Here is a 25,954-nt window from a genome sequence, read left to right on the forward strand (position 1 = left end):
AAGGAGTTTCTTACGAAACGAGGATAGCGCGCATCCATGTACTTTTGGGAGTTTTCAAGTTGGCGAAGGGTTGTGTTTCAATGTCCAGTAGATTAGAAAATTCTCGTCATGACCCCGTCTCTGGTTTTAAACGTTTTGGATTATTTGTGCTGACGATTCTCCTGTTACAAGGTACTCGGGCTTAATCGATTTTGCTTGTGTTTCAATTATAATTTTCTGGTAGAACCAAAGGCTTTTTATGGTAAATTTAATCTGAATCCGACGCCATGACTTCTGTTGGAACTGCAAACGTTGTTTCAGGGATAAAATTTTGTAAGAGTTTTAGCTAGTTTATGTTTACCAAATACTATCTGTTAATCTAATTACGCGTTTGTTTGATTGCGAGAAAGTAGACTGTGATCCGGCCACTTCAAACTTGAGCTTGTTAATTAGCGTTTCAACTTTTCACGTCTTTATCATTGATGACTCTTCTTTAATTATTGTAAGCTAATATTAACTCTTTGTCGTTAACACCGTTTCATTACTGTTCACTGGGAGAGAGTTTTTTTTTGTAGTGTTTGAGTTATTGGTAGTATATTAGTTGTTTTCAAATATTGAAGATCATCAATTCGTTATGAGTTTATTTTTATTTTGGCAAGACAAATTTAGAAGGGCGCCTTCTTAAAACAAAGTGTTTCTTCTTAGTGGGGAATTAAAGGTTTGGGTTTTTTTACTTATATAAATATTTTTCCGTTAACAGAAGTCAAGAGAGCAACGAGTGTTCCGGAGCACGCCCTCGGCGCAGGTGAGTGTAAATAATTAACTCTTTCGGAGCTTCTGAACAGGAAATCCCTTTAAATATATAACACGACATGTCAAGATTCTGTTTGGAAGTACTCTTTATCTTAGCCACTGCCGTGCTAAATCAATATAACCAGTTTTGGTGTTTTTGCTCTGTTAAGAAATATGATTGTATAAACACTGCTTTGTTTACTCAAACACTACCTGCTGACTCCAGTTAGTTCTACCAGGTTCCCATTCATCGGTTGAAGATTTGCTTTTATTTATTTTTTCCTTGTAATAAGAATTTACTGTTGTCCTGTATGGAAAACATCCTTAATATTTGCCGTGAACGTTTTAATAACTTGACAGTAGATTATTAGCTGTCGAAACGAATCTAATTACGTAGTATTTCTGGTTTGAAAGTGTTCATTTTCAACGATCTGTTACCTCTGGCGCTTGTTACAAGTAGTAAGCTAGTCTTTTCGTTCAATAACAAACACCTGTGTAGAAACGGAAGAGTAGACTTAATTGATATTGTTTTCTGCAAACAATAATTGCGAGATTTTTCTGTGGTTGGAGATCGTTGAGTGTAAGAAAGCTTTACTTCAACCGTTGATTAAAGTAATTATATATAAATGTTGCGTGAAGAGTTGCTCATTCGACCTTAACTTCAGAGTATCGAAATCACAGGTTTTCGATTTTACTTCCGTGATAACGATATTTGTTTGTTTAATTCCCCTTGTGGTTTGATTCAATTGTCCTGCTGTTAATAATAATTTGCTCGAGTGTAGCTGAGTGAACCTGAACTAATGGGGAAAAACACTAGGGAATTGTATAAATAATTCAAAAGGGAAGCTTTAATAACATTAGACCAAACAAATGATTGACTCCGAGTCAACCGTATGTCAAGCCCTTCTTGAAAGTTTAGGCCGGCTCTGAATAGAGAATAAAAAATATGTAATAATCTTTATCAACCTCGCCCTGTTCAGTTGTTGGTCAATCAAAGAAATTATTTTACCAAGTACTTTTCACCAAGAAAACCCCCGATGGGCGCTTTTGGGAGTAAAGAAACATCTGCGTGTCTTAAAATTAATCTCGTTTGCAAACATGATTCATTTCCTTAAAAGGACGGATCGAGAAACACTAGCTCATGAAAGGGGGCATAAATTAGAGACAAGAGGAGGGGAAAGGCGCCATTTTTGGCATTCTTAAGTGGCACGTAACGGGCCAAGTCTGCTTGGTGTAAGACATTGCAGGTTACACCCCAAGCGTCTGAGATCTAAAAATGAAAAACGCGCGTTTTTCAGAGTTTCTTTCTATTTGTTGCAGGGGCAGACTTTGCGACAGAACACCACATGCTTCATCTAAGTTGTAGAGGCGGGGGAAAAGGGTCGAAAAGAGTGATGGAATTCGTGTCCCCTGTTCATGTCCCCACTGATTGTCTAAACGTTTTTGGCCATTTGAAAACGCGAAAAATAGAAATACATTTGACACGAAAGAAAAAATTGATTTTTTTCCATTTCTTTCAGGTTCTCCGCAAGTAATTTTCAACCAATCAGCTTCCTTTTCGGTACCTCATAAAATTTCTGGACATAATGGCCAAGAAATCTCCAGAAGTCACTCGGACAGTAATCTGGAAAGGCAAGAGACTAAGCATTCTTTTACTGATGGCGATTTTGGGGAAACGAACTCATCGACGGTAGTTAAAGGAAATGAACAAGTTTTGGAATCACAAAGGCCCCCTTCGTCTCAATTCTCTTCGCTTGATATCTCTTCTTGGGACAATGAAAGACATTCTTCTAAAATCGACACAGATGTATTAAATCTCTCGCAGTCTCGAAATTCTACAACAAGTCTTCAAAGTAACTCATTGATTGCTATCACAAAAGTTAGGAACGCTGAAGATACTTCCACGCCTTCAAAATCGAAGAGACGTTCAAAGAACAAACTACAAAGTGAAGTGAAACTTTTGTCTGAGAAGTCAAGTTCACTTTCAAATGATCATGACTTTAAAAGTAAGGATGCTAAAGACGTGACAAAAACATTCAATAAATCTCGTAAAAAGAAGCGAAGAAAATATATTTCGTGGATAAACTCTGCCAAACATCACCGGCGCAAAAGGAGCCATCGCAGAATTTCTGGACGGAAGTTGGTGGATTTTAATAAAGTAAAAACAAAGGAAAGCGAAAGAATCAGGAATAAAAGGTCTGTATATCCTTTAGGAATTTATCCACAATTTCGTGGCGCTGGTAATGAACGAGTTTTGTTAAGATTTAAACGTAAAGCTCTTCTTGAAGATGGGCAAGAAGAACTGCCGCGCAACCGTAAAAAACGCAAAAGGAAGAGGCGAGAGAAAGCCTCGAAAAGGCAAGTTAAACGGCGAAGCCTTCCGAGGCAAAACGTACCCAATGTTGAGATTAGTGGACTTAAAAAAGGTTACTCGCAAAGTTTTCTGTGGAGGAAATCAGCTTTTGGAAAAGATATCAATGGTTTTGGAGCAACTACTGCCGTAAATCCTCAAGTGAAGTACGATCAGCAAATAACTCCCGGGCAATCTTTGTTTGTAGTTCCGAATTCATACAAAGTTATTTTAAGGCCACACCAATATGATCAGAGGAAAAGAATACCCTCCATGAATTTCGCACAAAGTAACGCCCTAGTGGCGCAAAATGGGCAAGTTCCGGTAGCAAAAATTCCCTACGGCACCAAAAATTCAGCGATGAAATCAGTCAGGCCTGGGAAGTTTCAACGTATAAGCAGTGTTAAGCAGCCACAGTTTGAACAGTTGGTGAAATATCATTACGCAACCAGGCAGCCTCAACGCCCATTAAACAACAATGTTGTCAGCAGGAAACAGGTTACACATCGCCCGTTTTATGTTTTTGCGCCTCATTTTAGCAGCTCACAAATAGCTTTGGCGGATAGAAATCGGCAAATCGCGCGCCTTACGCAACCTTGGCCTGTTAAGCCACAGTTTTATGGCTCTCAACAAGGAACGAGGATGCCGGAGATCAAAAGTCACGTGCCTCAAGCGAATGACTTGTTAAAGGGATCACCTGGACCACAAGGACTAATTATGTACTTAAATTTTGAAGATGTTGAACAGGGAAAGTCGCCATTTGCTTCTTTTTATGGAAACCTTGCAGATGCAGGAAAGCGAACCGAAATTTCGAGATCGTTTGGATCATGTGGAAAAGTTGCGAGAATAAACAATGGAAGCGAAATTCTCTTGAACGGAAGACAGATCAAGGTAATACACTTTATTTTTTTCTTTGAATGATTTAATCTCCTCTTTCCTTCGTTTTTAGCCACAAAGCCCCCATTTGAAGCAGAAACCTCTTTTACGCAAATTGCAACTGAGCTCTCTGAAAGAAGTGAAATGATGATTCTCGATTCAGGAATGTTCTCTTACCGCTTTACATACTAAAGGTTTAAAATTTTCGGGGAGGGATACAGGTCATTTCGTTTAAGGTACGGTAAATGGTCCAACCTGTTTTGCAGCATTGTCGCAAAATGATTTGAGAAGCGATGTTGCGCGCACCCACGTTCAAACCTGTCTTCCAAAAAATCTCTTTTGCGGATTGCGAAAAGTTCTTTAAGAAAGCAGAGAGCAGCTCAGTCCTTTTTGCAGCAAACTTTGCACATGTTTGCGTTTAACCAGCCTAAGGCAAACTTGTTTTGCAGCAATTGCCGGCGTAACTCCCGTGTATGGTCGGACTCTCGTGTAATTTTATCTAATCAGAATTCAGTATTCACGCAACTTGCAACAACCCGATATTTGCTAGACAGGGTTGAACGTGAGTGGTAAAATCCTCAACGTGGCTTTTCAACTAAAATCCCTGCCCTCCTCACATGGGATACATCTTCGAGCTTTAGCGAAGGGACATAAAGAGAGTTAACGAATATAATTAGGAGACCGAAAGCTGGTTGTAAACGAAATCCCGTCTGTCCAAATATCAGTTTATACCGTTTTACAGTCGTAGAAAGAACAATTTTTTTTTGTATAAAAGCCCTGTCGATATATGGGGGTCATTTTCCATACATTTTACTCCGGGAGTCAAGTCCGGGATCGCCGGAGGGCCAAGCTGACCCGCTGGCCTCTTGAACACCCTGACTGCCGCAGTAGGAGACATAAAAACTGTACCTTCACTTTTAAAATATTTTCGTGCTCGTTAAATTGACATTTCCCCAAGTGAGACGCAAATGTTAACGTTGAGTTAGGGGAGGTGTAGGTGGGCTGTTTCCCAGAAACCTTAATATTGATCCGACATTTAAACAAAGTAGGATATTTTTGGGTGTTAAGTAAATAATGGTCAGTTAAATTCATTGGCTGCCAAATTTCCCGGGGGTGGACTCCGCATATGAAAGGGGTGGGGATGCTCGTCGTCTCGCTTAGGGGTGTAAATTTCGGATTTTGGTCTCACTTAGGGTGTTCTGGGCAAAACGCCATCATATTTAGCCGTGAAGGTCTCGTTTAGGGTTGCACGTGAAAAAATATAAAAATATATATATTGTCTGTGTTTCAACATGGTCTCTTTTAGGGGTCAAAAAAGCTTGGGCCACGCCCAGATTGGTCTCCTTAAGGGGTTTAATTCAAAATTTCCGACGAGCATCGCCACCCCTTTCATATGCGGAGTCCCCCCCGGGCCAAATTCGAAGTGCAGAAATTTTTCCCTACCTTGTATGCTTTTCTCTGTTTTAAACTTCCCACCATGAGTGAAACAGGCAATATCTCTCCCGAAAACGGAGCGATTGGAAAGTATGGTTTAGTGTTGTGTTTTTATACTTCTCCTTACTCTTCAGGTAAAACCACGCCAGGCCATAAGCATTGCAGCGTGGATCAAGCTTGATACCAACAAAGGACTTCACTCAATATTCGACACAGTTGGTGGCCATTCTCTCCATCAAAAGGGACAGTATCATTTTGAAATACAAGATGGTAGTGTTCGGTGGTTCCATAGAAACGAATCAGACAACACGATCTTCAGTGTTGAGACAGGTAGGCTTAGTAGGAAGGAACTTGTTTGAAAAAGGAATATTAGGCTGGTAGAGTGTTATAATGAAGTGCTTTGATAGTGTTTCACAGACCAAGACGTCTAGACGCCTTTTCTGCCACGTCTTAAAATAGAGTTTCTTGAAACGAAGAGAGAGGTCTTTATCGTTGTGATTGTCGTTTTGTACCTCGACTCTACTTGGTGTCGAAACAAAGGTGTTCAACACAACACAAGTATGTTACATCCATCGCCCTCCTTACTCGCTAACGTACAGATGTATGTCCGTTAAGACTTGATAAATACCGTTTTCGCAGGGTCGCAAATGAGGCGAAAGTCTTCTCACATTTTACGTGTCGCTCGGGTTTGACTGGACAAATTCAAAACGGATTTGAGCTTCTCTGTTATCTCCAGAAATTCAAATCCTTAGCTTGTTAGGCTAAAAACGTTTTCGGCTTTCGATAAGGGGATAAGGCGAGATTATCTCATTTTCTCTTGTTTAAAACAAACGTGAAACCACTGTAAATATTTAACAAGGTCCCTTCTTTGATAGGCTAACCTGACGACTGGTATTTGATCATTGAGGAGTCGCTTTCAGTTTTTCTTAATTTTTCTTTCCTGCAGATCCAATAATCCCAGCAAAAGTATGGAATCATGTGGCTGGAACGTACGATGCACTTACTGGCATAGCTAAAGTTTTCGTAAACGGTCGACTGAAGGCAGAGACTGCTGGGAAGGGTGTTCTGTCTCAGGATTGGGATGCTCATGCGGGAATAGGGAAGCACAAAGGCTCTAGATTTCTCCAGGGGGATGTGGACGAGTTCAGGATTTATAATAAGGCTTTGACGCAAGAGGAAATTCAGAATCTTACAAAGATATGCAGTTTTGAAAGAGGTGAGTGATTTTTCAGTTTTCTTGTCACCGGGTGCCCATCCAAATATATTCCTAGATAAAATGTAACCATTTTTTTCAGTTTTCTTGTAACGCTGAATCAAAACGTGGCCTGTGGAAAATTGTACTGAACGACCATATTTTACAAAATAAGACAACAACAACTAAAAAATAGATTACTTCTCTAATAACACCTCTGAATGCAGTCCTCCCTTTTATGTAAACCCTTCTTGGACACATAACTTTTACAAAAATGATTATGAGATCAGTATCGCTGCATTGTCACGCAGCAATTTACAGATCGACGAGCTTCTGCCTCACTACTTATGGAAATTTCTCATTGTAATTTTCTGGAAAGCATCTTAGTCAGGAAAATGTTAGTTCGGATACCACGTTGCTGTTCTTCTCCAGTTTAGTCTGTTTCATCATCTCCTTCACTATGCTTTTAAAATAATCTTGATACTAATGATGATGGTGTTGATGATAATAAATAAGGCCATGATCTTCATCTCTCCTCCTTTCTTGCTCCGTATTTTATCTGTGTATTTTTTCCTGTGCTTTTCTTCCTCTTTCCTCCCTACTTATCTTAACTCTTTTCTTTTTTTAAGCATGTGGCGGGTTCTTCTATAGTCCGACAGGGGTGATCGAGTCACCAGAATGGCCTCACCACTACAAAGGCAAATCCCTTTGCACGTGGCATGTTGTTGTTGATTTCAGCGAGAAAATTGCGCTTCGTTTCAACACCTTCGCTTTGGAGGAAGATAACACCTGTAGTAAGGCTAAACTAGTTGTCAGAGACGGGAACAGTGAAAATGCAAACGTGCTTGGAGTTTACTGTGGTAATATGCGTCCTCCGGAGTTGACTTCAACTGGAAATCACTTGTGGCTTCAGTTTACCAGTACGGAAGGAGCGGAAGGAAAAGGCTTTCTTCTTCATTACGACAGAGGTAATAAAAAACTACTGAACTCTTTACAGTAAATTATTAACGATAACACCGTGATAAAAAATAGGGTGGTTGAAAATGAGGTTATATGGACTTAGGAAGGTGCCGGCTAAAGGCTGTCAATTTTGCGCTCGGTCTAAACCCTCGATGGGGCTGAGGGGCAGGTTGTTGTTGGAGGGGGCTTATAGAGGATAAACGGTGTATTTATATTCAGCTGCTCAGCATCTTGCGAATATGATACGAACTTACAGGCTGACCGGCTACCGTGATAACTTAGTCGTTCACTTCCCAATCAAAACACATTTATTTTTAAGGTTTAATTCCATCTTTGTAACTGGTTAATCCATCACTTTGCTTTCAAATGTGCTAAATATCTTTTATCTTTTCTCAGCATCATTTCGCCAAACGAAAAAGACCGAGAGACCACCAACACTCTTTGATGGCACACAACGATGCGCGGTTACAAAGCCCGAATATAACGTGACCCTGGTAGGAGGTATCAAATCCGGGATTTTTTCTGAGGCCAGGCACGTGCACGACCTAGACCTATGCACAAGGCACTGTTGTTTAAGAGAATTCTGTGACCTTGCCTTCATGATCCGGGATACTTGCTATCTGGTCAAATGCGCCAATCAGTTGCTTTGTAAGACCAAGAAGGCGAGGCCGTCAAGTATGAATCCCAGGATTAGTTTTGTATCTCATTTGTCAGCGGTGACTCCAGAACCTGGTGAGTAGAGTCGTTGAGTACAATGAGGGACAAAAGTTGTTAAGACACTTCCATGTAATGTACCTTTATTGCAAAGTGGACATACCTATCCCCTCCCCCTCTGTACCCTTACCGCCTTCCCCGTAAACCAGTGTTGTATTTTAAACACTCAAGTCTTTCTTCAACTAAAAACAAAATTGATTCGGGGGTGGGGGGCTTAAGGCGTTTAAACAGAATTGTATGATTTGAAATTGTTGGTTGAAGCGCGCATTTAGACAAGTGTGTCAACTACTTTTGTCTCTGGTTGCTAAAAGTGATGTCGCTGCCATTAACATGCACACTATGTCATTTGGTGATAGGAACAATTTACTGGTACACAATGGTGTAAGTATTTTAACACGATTGTGTTGATATTTGCGTTTATATACGATGCACCACACTTGCTTCATTCTCCAGCCTTGAATATAACATTCTCTAGTATCGATAGTTGCGTCTTGAATTAGCTGTTCTATCAGAGACAATAATTATTTGCGCAGTCATTAAATGTTGAGGGAATAAGTTGGAGATTTTTGTTTTCTTGTTGTTGTTTTCCCATGGTATACAAACGCAATTACAGTCAACTCTTCCCAAGACGGACACCTTTGGGACCACCACTAAGTGTCCGTCTTAGAGAGATGTCCGTCTTATAAAGAGTCAAATAAGGGGAATAAGCAAAGGCAGGGACCAACTCTAGGTGTCCGTTTTACAGAGGTGTCCGTCTTATAGAGGTTTCCGTTAAGAGAGAGTCGACTGTATTCTATAGGTCGATAATTTATTAACTGCTTGGGTGATTAATTCTTCCTCTTTCCCTTTCAAAAGGGCTTTCTGTAGACGGAAGCGCTTACAGTAAAGCTGCTGCCCAAAGCACAACCACGCCAACAACGCTAGAGCTTTCGGCAGACGGAAGTGCATACAGTAAAACACGAACTCAAGGTTCAGGGACATCTTCGACCCCAGAGGTTTCCGCCTATGGGAGCGCCTACAGCAAAGCATCAGGAGCACAAAGTGCAGCAGGATCTACCATTTTTGACCTCTCCGCCAGCGGAAGCGCCTACAGTAAGCCAATTGCAGCAAATGATAATACTTTAACAGCCTCTCCACCCAGTGCTGAACCGGATTGCCACCACACGGCGGTGAGCTACAACGTCACACTGGTTGCGGGTATAAACGCGGGAAAATTCAGTACTTACGGCAGCGCGCGCAACATGGACGAGTGCATACGTCATTGTTGTCACGACGACACGTGTGACGTGTCTTTCATGATTCAGGGAAATTGCTACGCAGTGGAGTGCGCTGATACCGAAGGCTGCCAGATCAAGAGAGCAAAACCTTCCTCTTACCACCCCACAGTGGCGTACGTATACCGCGGAGGTGGAAGACCGATTGGTGGTAAGTAACGATTTGCAACAGTCCTAAATACAGCTTGAATAAAATGGCGTGCATATTATTAATTATTGCGCATTATCATATTTAAGAGAATTGTGCTATAAAACTTGGGATTCCTCTGGATATTTTGGTATTTAGGTTCAAATGTTGTTTTGCTAGCTGATTTCTTTGAAATCACTCCTTTTATGTAGATCTTTTACTGGGAATCGTTTATGAAAGCTTCTGTTCTCGTTAGGACTGTAAAAACTAACCTCCCATTTCGAGTCACATGTAAAAATTGTCGCGTGATTTTTTGTTCAGTTGCTAGCCGAGAACTAGTTGATTACCAGTCGATTACTATTCCCCTCCTGCTTATTCATTTTTATGCAGACCCCTTGCCAGGCGCCGAAAAGCCCAGCCTTGACGCTTGCTCCAAGCTGACTGTCAGCAACACCATACATAATGTGACGCTACGAGGGGGTATTAAGGCGGGAAATTTCACCGATAAGGGCGTGGTCAAGAACATGGAGGAATGTTCCGCTTTTTGCTGCGCAGATGAGCAATGTAATGTGGCGTTCCTCATCCGAGACAATTGCTTCCTTGTGGCATGTAAAGACTATGATTCATGTAAGATGAAGCCAGCCTTGTCGGAGTATTATCGCCCGCGAATGGCATTTGTAAATTGGAGTCCTCCTGATGACGAAATCCCAGGTACGTTTTTCCAAGGATCTGTCTTGCCTGTCTGTACCCCGAAGCGACACAGTTTCCGCTGTCATAAGGCGTATAGGGGAAAAAAGGAGAACACTGTGTCCTCTCAGTCACGCTATTTGCTGTCTTTTTGAAAAACTAAAACATTTTGTTTCGCATCATTTGATTTCAAAAGAAAATGGTCCAGTTTTGTTATTTAAGACTATTTTTTGCTTTGAAAATGTTTCCTGTCGTCTGTTGCAACGGATGGCAAGGATGGACATGGATGGAAACCCAACTTTTTCAGGCTTTTTTTTGCTATTCCCGCAAAACACGCCCAAAAAATTATGATGGTTAGTGTTCCCTGGTGAAATTTGTGTGATAACTACTTCATAGCTCTACAGGAGCATTGTGTGCATGGGTAATGGCACTTAAAGTACTGACTTGACCTAAAGCAGCAATATCCTCACGTGACATAGCACCTTTAAGGCGCAATCAATGTCCATATCCACTTAACAACAATTTTACCCGTCAACAGCATAGGCCTTCTCATAGAACTAAATGTGATTTTCCTTCTCTGATTTACAGGGCCGTACAAATTAGTTTACGAAGCATGGCCACGCAATTCACGCAGTTAACGCAACAAAGTTTTTTGATTAAGAATCACGCACAGATCCAATCACCATGCAAATGACGTGATACAAAACTGAAAAGACCACAAACAATACCCACACCACGACTCAAAAGCGGAGCCGGACCAGCGGTGGTTTCTCCAACACTAAGTAACATCCCTCTTACGGCAAACGGCAAACGTCATTTTTGCCACGTGACCAAGTTTTTCCTTTCTTTTTTGTTTACTGTTTGTAACGTCCACAGAAAAATCAGTAGTTTCACGCCAGTTTCAGCTATATGTAAGGATTAGTTTGCGCAGTGTTTATCTGCTCATTTCCTTTTTTGTGAAACAGTCAAATTGAATCCGGTGTTTGCCGTAAACGTGATTTTAAATCTTATTGCTACAATTTACCAATGGTTTGTCCCGTTATTTCATTTAGCAAACCGCTGGTACGCGTCTCTCGGCTGCTGGAAAGATACCGAATCATCTTCTGTTTCTTCATTGGAGGGTTCGGATTCTCTTTTGCAAGGATCTTACCTCAAACGAGATAAACCCATCGATACGTGCGCTCAAGTGGCTCGGAAACATGACTACAAAGGTATAAACCACTACATAACGCCATTCAAATAAGGGTAATCAACATGTTAATATATCAACGGCTTTAGTGCGTTTCAACCGTAGCTTACAGGGGGTAAATCTTGCGGGTCTGAATTATCTGAGGAACGATGCCGGCGTGCGTTTTGAACCTGGAAGGTGCAATCATGCCGGAATATTTAACGATGAGAAGACATTAAAGGTACAAAAGATAGCTCCTGGCTCTCTAGTTTGGGGTTTTGTCTTGGAGCTTATCACTCTTTTCAGTGAATTAAAATCAAACATTAACAGCCGAATCAGGAATTATCGGCCTAACAGGAGGAATTTGAGTATGGAGAAGGAACTGATAATGAACGTTTTTGTAATTTAATGATTAGATAGTTAGCTAGCTTACAAAATATTGCCTCGTATCATAGCTACAGAAGAAAAAGTTCAGTACTCTTTGATAATGCGTTCGCGATATTAGTTTCAAAGTATTGTGTTAAGATAAAAATCATGGTTGAACAATAAATAAAAAGCTGGGCAACAGTTTCTTAACAACGAGCCCTGCATCAAATGCTGAAGCTAGAACTATCGGGTCTGGTACAAGCAAGGGGCTGTTGAGATGGTGATCGCGTATAAAAAGACTTGGCATCAAGAAACAATTTACTTTTTCTATTTGCACGTGTGTTTTTGAGGAAGGGGGAAGTGCAATGATTCCCGTCTCTTAGGAAATAATATTTAAATTCACTCTTCAAACTGGCATTTCATATTCACGATGGTTTCTAACATTAGTACGCAACACTATTTTCGAATTTTTAAAGCTAATTTCTTTTGAGGTTATTTTTAAATTTCTTTTATCAAAAAAATGCAAACAATGATATCAGCAAAGGCTCTCCTTTTTGTTTCCAGTTTTTGCGATACAGAATGGCGGAGCGTGCCTGGGTGATCCGACGGCGGAACGTTTGTTTAACCAGTACGGTGAATCTTCAGCCTGTAAGCAGGGGAAAGGAGGACCGTTCGTCAACGATGTCTACCGCCTCACAGATTCTGGTGCGTGTCATATTGATCATTAAGAATGAGTTCACTTTGTCTCTCTGTAACTTAAAATGAGCAGTCAGTACCGGTGATGTGATGCTGATTCTACCCCTGCTTTGAAGCCAGCGTCCCATCCACGAGTATTTTGGGTCCCCGCCAACGATGAGTCTCTCATCCAATATTTAGCCTGCGCGAAATCTCCCCATTTATTTCTAGCGACGAGCGAAGCGAGACACGAAGAACGGACGAGAAAACGTGGTGACCGCGCGTGGCGCCTAACCAGTGGTCCTTGCTCTCGAGTCTTCTTTCGAATGCCAGTCGCGGGTGACTTTTTGAGATACACCCCAAATAGAGAGCTTGTTCACCGGCTACCCAACTTGAGAACTTGCATGGGTAACGGCAAACTGTTACTGGGTTTGACCCTTTGATGGTCTAAAGTTTCCGACCAAGGGTACAACTCTCTTAAGTTTTCTATAGTACATAAACAAGCTCCGGCCGTTTTGGGTCACTTTGTTCCCGGCTTATACTTAAATAAATAAATAGATAAATGCTCATATATCGTCTCCCCTTTTCCGGGGTAATGAACCAATAATTCAAACATGATATGGTTAAGAATCCCAACTGGTAGGAGGCGAACCAGTTGGCTATTTACAAGCATGGCCGAGGATTTGAACTCAGGACTACCGAGAACCAATCCGGGGCCTCCAGATTACAACTCCAGCGCTCTAACCGTTCCGTCACGCTGCCACCAAGTCGCGGATCATTATAAGTTTCTGGGAAACTGCCCACCTACCCCTCCCCTAAGTCAACATTTTGCCCTAAGTGAAAAGTAAGTGTTAAAGCTGGCTTGATCTTACCTAACGTCCCAGTTTGTTTTTCGTCAGGCTCCTACGTTTCTCTTGGTTGTTGGAATGACTCCGGGAGTCATGCTCTTACACTTCTGGAACACTCTGATCCCCGATTGGATGACTTTTATCAGACTCGAATTGATCCACTACAAAAGTGCGGACGAGTGGCGCGCAAACGAGGCTACACCGTATTTGCCGTTCAGCGTGGAGGGATCTGCTTTAGTGGACCACTTGCGGAAATTCATTATCGGAAATTTGGAATGTCAAGAAGATGCCATGATGGATTGGGAGGTTCCTATGCTAACAGTGTATACAGGCTGATAGGTAAAAGGCGTTGATTGTACACTTGTGTTAAAGATGTTCAAACTGTTGAACCAATCAGTTCATCCTTAAAGTAATGATTCACAGCGACGTTTATAGGGGGTGTTTAGATGACACCGGGGCGACTTTTGCGCCGGTGCAAGTTCACTCCGGCTCCCTCTCGTGGCTCTGTATTTGTTCACATGATACCACCACAAAATGTTAATATGCCGGTTCGAGTCACACTGGGGTGAGTTCACCCCGGTTGTTGTACCAGAGCGAGAATTTCACTCCGATACGAAATTTCGCAACGGTGTCATGTAAACGCGAAACGATCACTCTTTTTGGTGTAATGGCGTATGCGTAATTGACTCGCACGTGTATTTGATCAACATTAAGAGAATTTTCATGTAAACGCGATATGAAATGACCCAGTCATCATGTAAAACCGATACGAAATCAAGAAGTCATTCCGGTATGAAACTCGCGCCAACGCGAGTTTTCTCATGTAAACGCCTCCTTTCTTTGTCCTAGGGACTTTAAGATCCAACGACGCGACGGCAAGGAGAACGTCTAAAAAACAGCAGGTTTTACTGCAAAACAACAACTTCGAACGTGCATCACCCTTTTTTGTACATTTCTTTGCCGTTTTTGCACGACTACGACGTGAAAATATCTAATTTCTCGTTAATGCAGGACGCAACAAGCAACGACCAAATTTATTTCCCATCCTGAACTTGGATAGAAAGAACGCAAATTCACTTTTTAAGCAACGTTCTCGTTGCCGTCGCGTCGTGAGATCTTAAAGTCCCTGTTTTTGCGACAAGAACGTATGAAAGGCAAAATATGTTTCCGCTGACTATCTCCCTTTTTTGCTGTATATATTGAAAGTTTTTCTTTTGGACAAGGAGGAGATATCATTATTTAGTATATACCAAACAGTGGATATGATAGTGTTTTAGTTTTTTTTCATCCGTGATTCTTTGGCACGGGACTTTAAACCGCCGGCTCTGGAGGACAGTTTCGGTGTGAGCGGATTCACTGGTTTCGTGTGGACGGGAGGCCGAGTCGTCAGGGGCGTAGCTAGCTTTTCGACTAGTTGTAGGCCTGCACGGTCCTCACCAACACTTTGACCTCCTATGCTTTTTAGCTCACCCTCCAAAAGCATAATTCATAACAAGAGGTAGAGTGATCAAACCAAAAATTTGTAGGCCAGGGCCTACAGGTTTATAGGCTGGCTACGCCCCAGCTCGTGTAAAAAAGTGTGTGGTTTTAAAAATATCTGGATTCGTGCGGACGTAGGCTTAGGAAGCTCTCGTCAATTTCAGTAACCTGTTGAGGAAGTGTCCAAGAAAACGTTTCACGCTTCCTTTGGTAAAATAAGTAAACAATAAAAACACAGTAAAAAGATCACGTCCGCTCCCGCAGATTTACACGGCTTAAAAACAGGTAGAAATGCAAGGGTGTCTATTTTTTTTTTCAGATAACTTGGAAACTACGCCTTCGCTTCCTACCACGGGGATTTCAACATCCAGCATTGCTTTTACAGAGATTTCATCCAGTACTAGCTCCAACGATTTTACGCCCACCACGGGATATAGTTCACAGGCCACTTCCGCTTCACCAACGACGCGCATTCAAGAAAAGTATCTCACACTACAAGATGGTGTACCACTCAGAAATACCTATACATCCGGCGACATTCTGTACAACGTAACACTTAAGTTTGGTATCAAGGCAGGAAAGTTTAGCGACAAAGGGAAAGTTGGAAATATGTCTGACTGCATAAAAGCCTGCGGGAAAATGGAAACCTGTAGTCTAGCGTTTATGCTCGGAAAGCAGTGCTTCGCTGTGTCGTGTTATGACGTTGCGCTGTGTCTAACAAAGCCAGCGTATTCACCGTTTTACAAACCGCAAATTGCTTTCGTAAAACACACAAAGGAAATCTTCATTGGTAAGTAGACCACCAAACTACGTTATGCATGATCCCATTACCAAGGGCATTCTTGACTTTAAAGACATAGATGGCCTCAGTTGTTGTTGTAGCACAGCAGCACTTTCGTTTCAAAATTTCGGTGACATGAGATTTAAGAGCATTTTATATCATTCGTAGCAAACATCTTACTTTGTGCGTCAAACTTAGCGTAACGGGCCTGTAGCATACACTTTAACGTTACATTTAAAATTACATTAGCTCATCATGTTTTGTTTGTCGTGATGTGGCCACGCTTAAACATAACCGACAGCGACAATTTCTTACGGTACTCTACGTTACCGGTTTTCCTGCCTAGGTGTCTTGTTGTCCTAAGTCAGGACTTTCTTGCTAAAGACTTTCAAGCTTGTAAGGTAGTGTTTTTTCGTGAGTAAAAAAGAATTACAAACAAAACAAAAAGGAAGCCCTACAAATCTCTGCGGTATGGCCTGTACCTTACGCATGCGCACAGCCATATCACCCGGGTAGTGACAGCCATGACAACTGTTTCGTCCTCATTTGGACTTATCAGCATGGCACAGCTACAGGCGAAGGGTTACACTTGCGATCTCTGACTCTGCGCCAGCTCCACCGTATACATGTGGTAGCTGTTGGCTGGGAACTGCCAAAACAGCTCTCGAAATGCGTATGAAACCGGGATCAGCTTTCTAGCCGATTGGTGTGCCACAAACCTGTAAACGTGTGACCTGTTTCCTTGCTGCTTATTTATTTTCAGCCAATGCTTCAAAGGGGGCACTATCAGATTTCAGCCAGTGTCGCACGAGTATAGTTCATAATGACGTCACTTTGGTGGGAGGAATAAACGCTGGAAAATTTACCGATCTCGGAGACGCGGAAAACATGACCATATGCAGTCAGCGGTGCTGTTTCAAGGACGCATGCGATGTTGCTTTTATGCTGGAAGGCGAATGTTATGGAGTCGAATGTATAAATGAATCGTTGTGTGAAACGCGCCCAGCCAGAAATCCCGCGAGATATAACCCCAAAATTGTTTATGTCTACCATGACAAGAAGAAAGACGAAGGTAAGCGCGCAAGTATCGTTTTGTTACTATAGTTGGCCTTTTGAGCCATTGAAGATAGAAGATTCTTTGAAACATAATGGGGAATCATCAAACGTAGAATTTAAAGAATGCAATCTACTGCAAGAAAGTTTAGCTTACGTATTAAGTTTAAGCCAAAATTTGTGTCAACATCTCTTTCGTTGTCGTGCAAACATCACAAGTTTGTACCTACTCGCTACTGAAGGAACGGATCAGTATGAATTTGACCTTTCCTTACCTTACCTTATACAGAGTAGTGAAAACCGAATCTTTGAATTTCAATCCCCCGTCGCCGACGCAACATACAGGTTCTTTAGGAACTGCTCCTTCATGCCTTTAAGAGAACCTTTTATTTTGCTGTGTTTTTGCTTGGTATACTGACACGACATTTTAAAAACCAACAGCGCCAAACCAACCGAAACTGAAGGCTCTCATTAAAATGATCGACCGCTTACTGAATTCACTGACCGAAAAGCCACAAAAACAAAGTACGACAGACTCCACACTGAAGAATAAGAACAAAGACGTTAATACGGCTGATGTGTCCGTGCACTCTGACGAGGGTAGTAACCTTAAAAATGACTTGGGACTTGAGACAAAACTGCAGGTCAACGATAAACAGCCACTCAGTAGAAATATAGACGAAAATTTCTCGACTGACATTTTTACTCCAACAACGCCACTTATGCGCTATGAGAAGTTGGTAGGAAAAATGTTGGATGGCCGAATGAATGTTTACGCTCTTCCTTTTCTCTTCAATGGAGATCAGGGCGAGGGACGGCGATACCAGTCGTATATGACGCCATTGCCATCTAAAAGCTTGAACAATCTCCAAGGTTTTTATGTTCCAACTCCTCAAAACTTAAACCTGCCCTTTAAACCACACGAAATTGATCATAGAAGGTTCCCTGGTAGTCGCTTGCCGATAAGGGATTCCCAGCGTTTGAGTGGTTTTTGGCCCACTGCGACACGAGTTAACACAAATACAGTCGCGCGAGAAAATGACTTTATGCGTGACAGGGATCTGCAAAGACTCCTTCAAGAATGGCGTCGAGAAAACAATAACAAACATAACAGAGAATGGAGAGATGACGAAGAGGGAGAAGCTTTAGCTAGCTACTACGACGCTACGGACAACGATCTGCTTTCACTGAGTACGACAGCCTTAAACCGATTTTCAAAGTACTTGAAGTTACGTTTAAGTCAAAGCCAAGGCTCTTACAAACCTCAAGAGGTTTTCATTAACCAGTATCCATTTCGTGCTTCCAAAAATGCGCAACGAATTTCCCAGGGAATAAATTCTTTCTGGGGTATCTCTTCTGCAGCTTCTTCGCAACAGAAAAGTGTCTGCTGGGATGGGCAGGTGTTACACAATTATACTTTGGTCGGAGGTATCAACGCTGGCACGTTCACTGACAACGGAAAAGCAAGTAACATGGACATATGTATGCAGTTTTGTTGTAAGCGAGACACCTGTGACCTGGCATTTATGATTGAGGATGACTGCTATTCAGTGGCTTGTAACAGGAATGGCGCTTGTGAGCCAAGAAAAGCCAGACCCACCCATTATCTACCGCGAATAGCCATACGGAAAAAACCCCAAGGTGGGTGAGATATTGCCTTTTGAAGAACTTTGTCACGTGCTTGGATACCACTTAGCAACGTCGACGCTAGACGTTTGATACTTTTCTGATTAAATTTAGCGAATCTTATGTTCTTTTTTATTAGGGAGTTCTAACGTTAATGTTCCCTCATCCACGGCACCTACATCATCGTCAACACTGACACCAACATTCTTTCTGTCATCATCTCCAACTCCTGCAACGTCTTCACCGACCATCACCCACTTCATTCCTGAAGGTCATCAAAGTAGGTTTTTCTCTCTTTCTTAGTTTTAACTTGGGCGCAGTTCTAATTGCGTCGCTTATCGAACTTCTCTCCGTTTTCGACACTACTTTGTTTTGGCCGAGAATTCAGGTATTTAGTACGCTGTTTTGAACTTTGCTAGATAACTTGAGTAATAACGCAGGGAAGTCACTTATCCACTATCTTTTCCTGTTGAACGCCTTTTTTTATTTGTAATCATGTACTTGTATTTAAATACACGTTGGAACGACCTTGACATTTAAGAAAAACCGAACTAGTAAACCAAATGTCGTAGACAAGGGCAAAAGTTAAAACTGATAATGAAAAGTTGTCTGTAGGCAAAATACCTCCGGGAGAGCTTGCTAGTAGGCTAAAATGAAAATAACCGTTCTTTGCAACCTTTTTTTTCCTGCTAGCACGTGAAATGTTTATATCTGTGCCATGGGCAGTTCTGACTTGTTTTGCTTATGATCGAGTGGAAAAATGGTGCAGTTTCCGTTGACCAGTTTCTTGCAAAACATTAGGGCCAATCAAGACACTCATGCTTCTAATACCGATATCAGTATTTTCACGAAAATTTTGATTGTGCCATAAAGTTTTAATGCTTTCATGACTTGTGCGTCTCTTTCTTTCAATCAGCTAATCCCTCTGTTAAAGTGGCCCACTCATGCGGTTCTACACCCATCGAGTACAACGTGACGCTTAAGATGGGGCTTCACTCTGGAGAATTCCAAAAGATTGGTAAAGTGGAATCTATGGACGACTGTATAGAAATGAGCTGCAGGCAGCCCAACAGTGATGTGGCTTTCATGTTAGGCAACATCTGTTTTGCGGTGCACTGTTACAGCGCCGATCTTTGCAAAACCGTTCCTATTTTTGGGTCAAGTATCTCTCGATTGAATTTGAATCCAGCCATTTCGTTCCTCAGGAAGAAATCTCGTTTTAGAACAAATTCTCTGGGTAAGTGATGTGTTTAATAACCAAGGGTTTAATTATTTCTGGATGATGCAGACAATTCAGGGTAGGCTTTCTCTCTAAAATAAAGCTTTTGTCAAATAGTACTGGTTTGTACACCTGCAACTGACTTTTTAATTACTCGACTTCCTCATCTTTTTGGACGAACGATTCATACAAATCAACACTTTGACTCTCAAAGGCTTTGGGGCTTTTAAGGTGATTCCCTAGTAAAAGAACCTAACATAGATTTTAGATGAAACTTGGTACACTGATGTAACAACTCAAGAAGATGATAAAAATGTAATAAAAAGTGGGGGTCACCGTGCTCGTTTTGACGTCACAATGCCGACAAATACGGCTATTTTGGACCCTTTGACAAAAACCACGTGCAGCCCAAAACTAGACAAAAAGGAAAGATTTTTTCAATGATGCATGTGGTATCGCACAGAATTTGACTTTAATGTATTGTTTATCCACTAACGTACCATAAAAATGCCTTTTAATGCCCTTGTTTTTACTTTACGCTTCAAAGTAGAATTAAATTGGACACGCGCTATTCGACACGTGATAGCTCAATCCGTACAATTTAGTAAAATTGCCAAAAAACTGAACATAGATTTGTGCCAGTTTTTTTCTTACCGAAAGGAAGCACTGTCCTTATTAAAAGCATGAAATAAAAAATGGGGGTCACCGTACTCGTTTTTGCGGTAGAGCTGCAGAAAGTGCGCACCAAATGCATTTTCCTTGATTTTTGAGAGCGGACTGGGGCGAGTTTCAAGATAGAATGTATGTGAAAGGGGGAAGAAAGTATTAAAAATTCCGTTTTTACAGAATTTACGTCGAGATATCACATTTAGGACACAATGTGATAAAGAAAGCGTTTAAATGAAAATCAAAGTGAATAAACACAAATTAAACATCCACTATCGAGGTTCTCCGTGAGGAAGTCGAACTCAGCAACACGCGTACTGCTTACGTTAGGCACATTCCCAGCACTTTGAGTCTCACCTCGGCAAGAAACAACCGCAGGCAAAAATTGCAATAGCGTTTCTCTTCGGTCAACTTCATTTTAATTACGATACTTCACATGCTCTTTTTTACGGGGGCCATCTTGTTATGCGCAGTAAGAGATGCGCAATGCAAAACCAGGGAATCACCTTAAAATCCCTACAAGGATTAATCTGTTCAGCATTTGTACAGGTAATAGCATGATTTGTAGTGATATTTGGTATAAATACCACGAGTAATATTTCAAAATTGTTACACGCAATTTTGAAATATCACAAGTGTTATTTATGCCAATGATCACGTACAAATCATGCTATTATTTGTTTATACTACCCGCAAGAGGTTTGTAATTTTCACATGTAGGTATTTCAAATTAAGCTGAAATACCACTGCTCTAAGCCAATCAAATTGCAGAAATTTTTCATGTAGTAGAGAAGTATAAACGGGGTTTGAGTATATCAATCTATATCTGTTATTATACCTCTAGCTGTACAAAATGATGAAATATATCAAGATAGATGCCGCGACAGCACAATAACATACAACGTAACACTACGTGGTGGCATTGACGCAGGTAAGCGCATACCCCCCGGGGGGAATACTCAGCAGTTTTATACTGGGGGAAGCTCCGCCCCGAGGTCCAACCCCTTCCCTTTTATATACCATTTTTGACAGTTCAATGTGTTGGTAACCGTTTCTCTGGTTGAAACCAGTACTAATCAGTCCACCTTAAAGGTGGATTTCTACTGTCTCGTTATTTTTACGTGTGTACGCACGTAAATTTTACTCTTGTAAATAAAATAGAGGCAATGTACGAAGTGTCGCGCGTAAATATTTTATTTACGCGCGTAAAATTTACGTGCGTACACACGTAGGAATTTCGCGACAGTGGAAATCCGGCGACTTTAGTGAGCTACGTCCAGTTATATCCTTTTGAGCACCACATGACCAGACCTACCAGCATCTTGTCCATGGCGGAAAATTAACCATGTAGTGGCGAACAGATGGTGTCTATCCGTCAAAACGTATAGGCCAGTTGTAGTTCCCTAAGCATCACGTTAAAGTCTGTATCTGTATCCAGAAATAATTTCTCTATGATATCGTTAATATTGTTTATAATAATATTTCAGGGAACTTCACAGAAAGGGCTGGAACACTGACAATGCGAGACTGTATTGGAAAATGCTGCGATGACAAATCGTGTGACTTAGCGTTCATGTTTGGCGACAGCTGTTACTCAGTGGAGTGCCGGAATGAGAAATTGTGCCAGGCTGTTTTAGCAAAGCCATCACGTCTCGAACCCAAGATTTCTTATATTACCAGAGGATATTTCGATGATAAGGACAAGGGTATGAACACCTAGTCTAATTTTAAATAAAGATATGATCGTCGCTGTGGCAACTGCAATATCAACAATTGCAAATTAACCCGAAAAAATTTCGGGACTTCGACTTGATTCGAACCCATGGCATTTGCGTTAGCGCTTCAGTGCTCAGAGTGGTGCTTGGAGTGAAAATTCTAGAAACTTGAGGGATAAGAATATTCTTTTCATATTTTAAAATCCATCTTTCACGGAATTGCTTTACTCACCTCTTTATCTTATTTACTAAAATTCTAATCCCTTTTAGGGACTATGTTCTCTGCAAGTGATCAAACACCGACCTGCCGAGCAGATCAAAAATCTCGCTCAGCAGTAATTAGTAACAAGACTTTAGTGGGAGGATTGGAAGCAGGAAAGTTCACTTTTGCTGGAGTTGTCAGGTATTAGTTTTTCCAAATACGGTCAACTCTCCCTCAGATGCACACCTTTAAGGCCGGCACTATATATCCATCTTAGAGAGACGTTCTCCGTTTTATAGAGTCACATTGAAATAAAGGGAGTAAAGAAAGGCAGGGACCAACTTTAAGTGTCCATTAAAAGAGAGTCGACTGCACTCCAGGCGTGCGCCTCAGATACCTCAGACTATATTGGCCCGCGGCCCTTGCGTCAGCTCTTATAGAACAGTCAAATATTACGCTCTCAAGTTAGAATTTCCTAGCTGCATGTTCCAACATAACATTGGTTTAGGCACGCGCACCTTTTCCATGGCTATAACACCAGAAGCCGTGATTTGCTGCGCCCTCCCTTCGCAAAAACTACTTAATACCAAGGTAGCTTCAGAATAAACGGCGCTTGGACCTACAACACCCTACCGAGAATTATAAGACGAGTAGAGACGCTCAGCGAATTTAAAATCAAGCTAAAGTGCCATATTAAACAGTAACGCCTGCGGTACATGTTGCCCTTGTAACTTAACTAATTTTCTAGATTTAATGTTTTAATGTCTTTGTTTTTGTGTTGTGTCAGGGCTCCATTTAAACTAGCTCTGCTAAATTGGATGCCCCTGGATAAATATTGATTTAAAAAAAAATGATTATCTTCATCCGCAGTTCAAATAAAGTCCAGCCTCTCTTAACGAACTCCTCTGTAAAACGGACACTTAGAGTTTGTTTCTACCTTTCTTTACTCCCTCTATTTGACTCGCACGACGTACTGGTCCCATTTAAGGTGACCGTCTTATAGAGAGTTGACTGCATTTCATACATTTTAAGTCATAACATTAAGAAGATTAAGCGCACCATGCTTTCTCGTGTTCGGCCAATAATCCGAGCAACATGTGAGCACAAGAATGCTTCGAGATGGGTCATTTGTAACTTGCCTCAAAACCTGTTTATCTTTCCGAGCTCTTTTCACTGCTGTGCTATGTTATTTTTTGGTTTTATTTTTGTCGGGAAGGAAAATCCCACAAAATTGTCATTGGTGTCACCCTTGTTTATCGCTTGCTTCATGAGTCGCTCTGATATGCTTGCGATCAGCAAAAAGTCAAAGTTAACTTCTTGAGGCAAACAATAGACAAGTTCAGAAGATAAGCGATGTTTAGTTCTGCGCATGCGCAATATATTTTCCAAATAGTAGATGTCGTCCGTTGATTTGGATTCTTGCTTTTCTTGCTACGTTTTTAGACAGAAGTTCGGCTGTTTCTTCCGCGCGAAACGTGTGAGATGTTCCGCTTTTTCGTACTGCTCCACCAAAAATCATCTTAAGATTAAGGAAACTCGTAACTAATATTTCAAAACTTGTTCCAATAAAAGTCAAGAGCCCTCTTATCTTAAGACGGTTTTTATGCAACCTGGCCCAGGCCTTTATGCTTTACCGCAAGCTGGTTATGAAGAATTATCCGTGGGATATTTGAGCCAATCAGAAACGGAGAAATATTTTGAATGAATAATAATCGCTTTTATTTGTTTACCCCAGTGACATGGACATGTGTATGGATCGATGCTGTGCTCAGCGAGGTTGCAACGTAGCTTACATGGTGGACAATAACTGCTTCTCTGTTTCCTGCTTCTCCCCAACTTTGTGTAAAATAAGTGACGTACCCTCTTCAAATGGAGACGTCAAGATTTCCACTATTATGAATAGCACTGCAGAAAGACATTCTGAAAAAAGTGAGTATACGAAAAAGGCCCCCGTACATGGCAACCTACATTTTTTCAAAGCTTTTCTTTGTCGTTGATGTGCTTCTTAGTCCTTTATTTAAAAGCATAATATAATAATAATATACAATATTTATAGAGCGCTAATTCCCAATGGTCCAAAAGCGCTTTACATAATAAAAATAACAACAAAATCCTAAACCTACAAAACTACAAAACTACATTGTCATCCTATAAAAAAATCCTAAAAAAGCATCAATAATAAGACATGTTTAACCATCTAGAGAATTACGAAGAACGTTATGCATGCGTTAATATCTTTACTAGAATAGAGAATCTTATGAATAATTTTCTATTGCTCTGATAAGTGTCTGTTTGAAGCCATATAGGAACTAGTTTTTTAAAGCCATTTGTTCTTTTCGTATTTGTCAAGTATAAGACACTCGACTTCGTCTTGTGGTTGAAAACATCATAAAACACTCTCCTGCTCGTTTTTTTTTTACTTTGCACAACTTAACATTAACAGTTGTGCGGTCTACTTGGGGTGCTTTGCGCTATTCCACTGCTACAGGGGCGTGGCGGGGGGGGGGGGGGCTGGGGTGCTTCCTCACTTTCTTGTGAGAGGCATCCTTTTCCTTTTATTCCTCAAAATGGTAGAAAGGAGGTAGAAACGCTAAAAGTCACTGTCTTTGAATGAAGATATCTCGGCAGCACACCGCTCATCCGAATAAGTTTCACTCATTTTTGTAAACAGCATTGATCTCGATGAAAAAATGGCTACAATAAGTACTATGAGCGCGACACATTGTCCCCCCCCCCCCCAGCCCCAGCCCTTCACCTTAAAATACCCTAGCTACCCACCTGCGGTAACTTTGACAATGATGATCTTTTCAGATTCCATGATAGTCTACGTAATAATTGGCGTTGTGGGATTCGCGACAGGAGCTGGAGGGATCCTCTGGGCAGTTTGTATGTTCATTCGAAGGTAGGCCGAGTCCCGTTGCATAAAGCGACCTAACATTTAGTACTAATTTTCTGTAATCATCACTTTTTCGAATAGTGTCACGAAATATCGTGACAGAGCTCCCATAAGCTTTCGTATGTGGTGACTACACTGACGTAAAATACTTGAAAGGGTCTAATTTTGCCTCTGATTGGTGACAGTATAGAGTTTTTTTCGTTTTGTTTTGTTTTCTTTTCCTCTTCGTTATCTTATTTTTATCGTTATTATTTCTCATTTTTAAGGCATCGCTTACGGTCAAGGCATAGACAAGACACAGAATAGCCCTGAGGTAAAATATTGAGGAATTCTCTCGCCCTCTTATCCACCTTGACCCTTTGTCATTCTCAGATGCATTGACTCCCACCCCCAAAGACCGATACTGGTGTCTGACGTACAGAGGATGGTTGTGGATTTGCAAATGACCAGCATTTCCTAACAACAGTGTATGCTTACTTTTTTGCCTCAGAATTAGGAGATACAGGCTGAAAGTAACAACTGACGAACCCTGATCCCAGAAGTTTTTTCCTCCTCGTCGTGGAAGAGAGCGAGCCGCGTCGAGAAAAACCTCTGGGATCAGGGTATATATGACGCAAATATTGCTGCGTCAGCTCTATAATTGCGATAATTATCTTTACATTTAAGACTTAGAAAATAACGGATAGGGGGTCTTTGCTGTTGAAGTTTGCAGGGCAAAGGGAGTACCTTCATTTCTCAGTTATTTTAAGACCCTGAGTATTGGTCCGGCCCCGAGGATCGAACCCACGACCTCCCGCTCTGCAGTCAAGCGCTCTACCGACTGAGCCCATCCGCGGTGGGGATTGCAACGGTAAACTGTCGCTTATAGGAACTCC

The 25,954-nt window shown here is 41.3% G+C and overlaps 1 protein-coding gene across 1 annotated transcript; it reads left to right on the plus strand.

Moving 5' to 3' along the window:
- Positions 1 to 80: 80 nt before the first annotated feature.
- Positions 81 to 25,089, plus strand: LOC140950901 (uncharacterized). Its single transcript, XM_073400118.1, has 22 exons — positions 81 to 171; positions 740 to 784; positions 2,292 to 4,012; positions 5,566 to 5,761; positions 6,378 to 6,647; positions 7,253 to 7,591; positions 7,980 to 8,315; positions 9,153 to 9,722; positions 10,089 to 10,409; positions 11,438 to 11,596; positions 12,484 to 12,624; positions 13,494 to 13,781; positions 15,241 to 15,711; positions 16,466 to 16,774; positions 17,197 to 18,396; positions 18,521 to 18,665; positions 19,290 to 19,618; positions 21,111 to 21,197; positions 21,754 to 21,972; positions 22,252 to 22,384; positions 23,919 to 24,112; positions 24,995 to 25,089. Exons 1-22 carry the CDS (start codon positions 81 to 83, stop codon positions 25,087 to 25,089), a joined length of 7,659 nt encoding a protein of 2,552 aa, XP_073256219.1.
- Positions 25,090 to 25,954: the final 865 nt, after the last annotated feature.

This window comes from Porites lutea, chromosome 10 (genome assembly GCF_958299795.1).
Source record: "Porites lutea chromosome 10, jaPorLute2.1, whole genome shotgun sequence".
Lineage (NCBI taxonomy): Eukaryota > Metazoa > Cnidaria > Anthozoa > Scleractinia > Poritidae > Porites > Porites lutea.

Excerpts from the sequence above, each read along its gene's own strand:
- LOC140950901 (XM_073400118.1), top strand. The coding sequence starts at position 81 with ATGTCCAGTAGATTAGAAAATTCTCGTCATGACCCCGTCTCTGGTTTT. Across the intron at positions 12,625-13,493 it reads CTACCGCCTCACAGATTCTG|GCTCCTACGTTTCTCTTGGT; the intron begins GTGCGTGTCATA and ends GTTTTTCGTCAG. Across the intron at positions 13,782-15,240 it reads CAGTGTATACAGGCTGATAG|ATAACTTGGAAACTACGCCT; the intron begins GTAAAAGGCGTT and ends TTTTTTTTTCAG.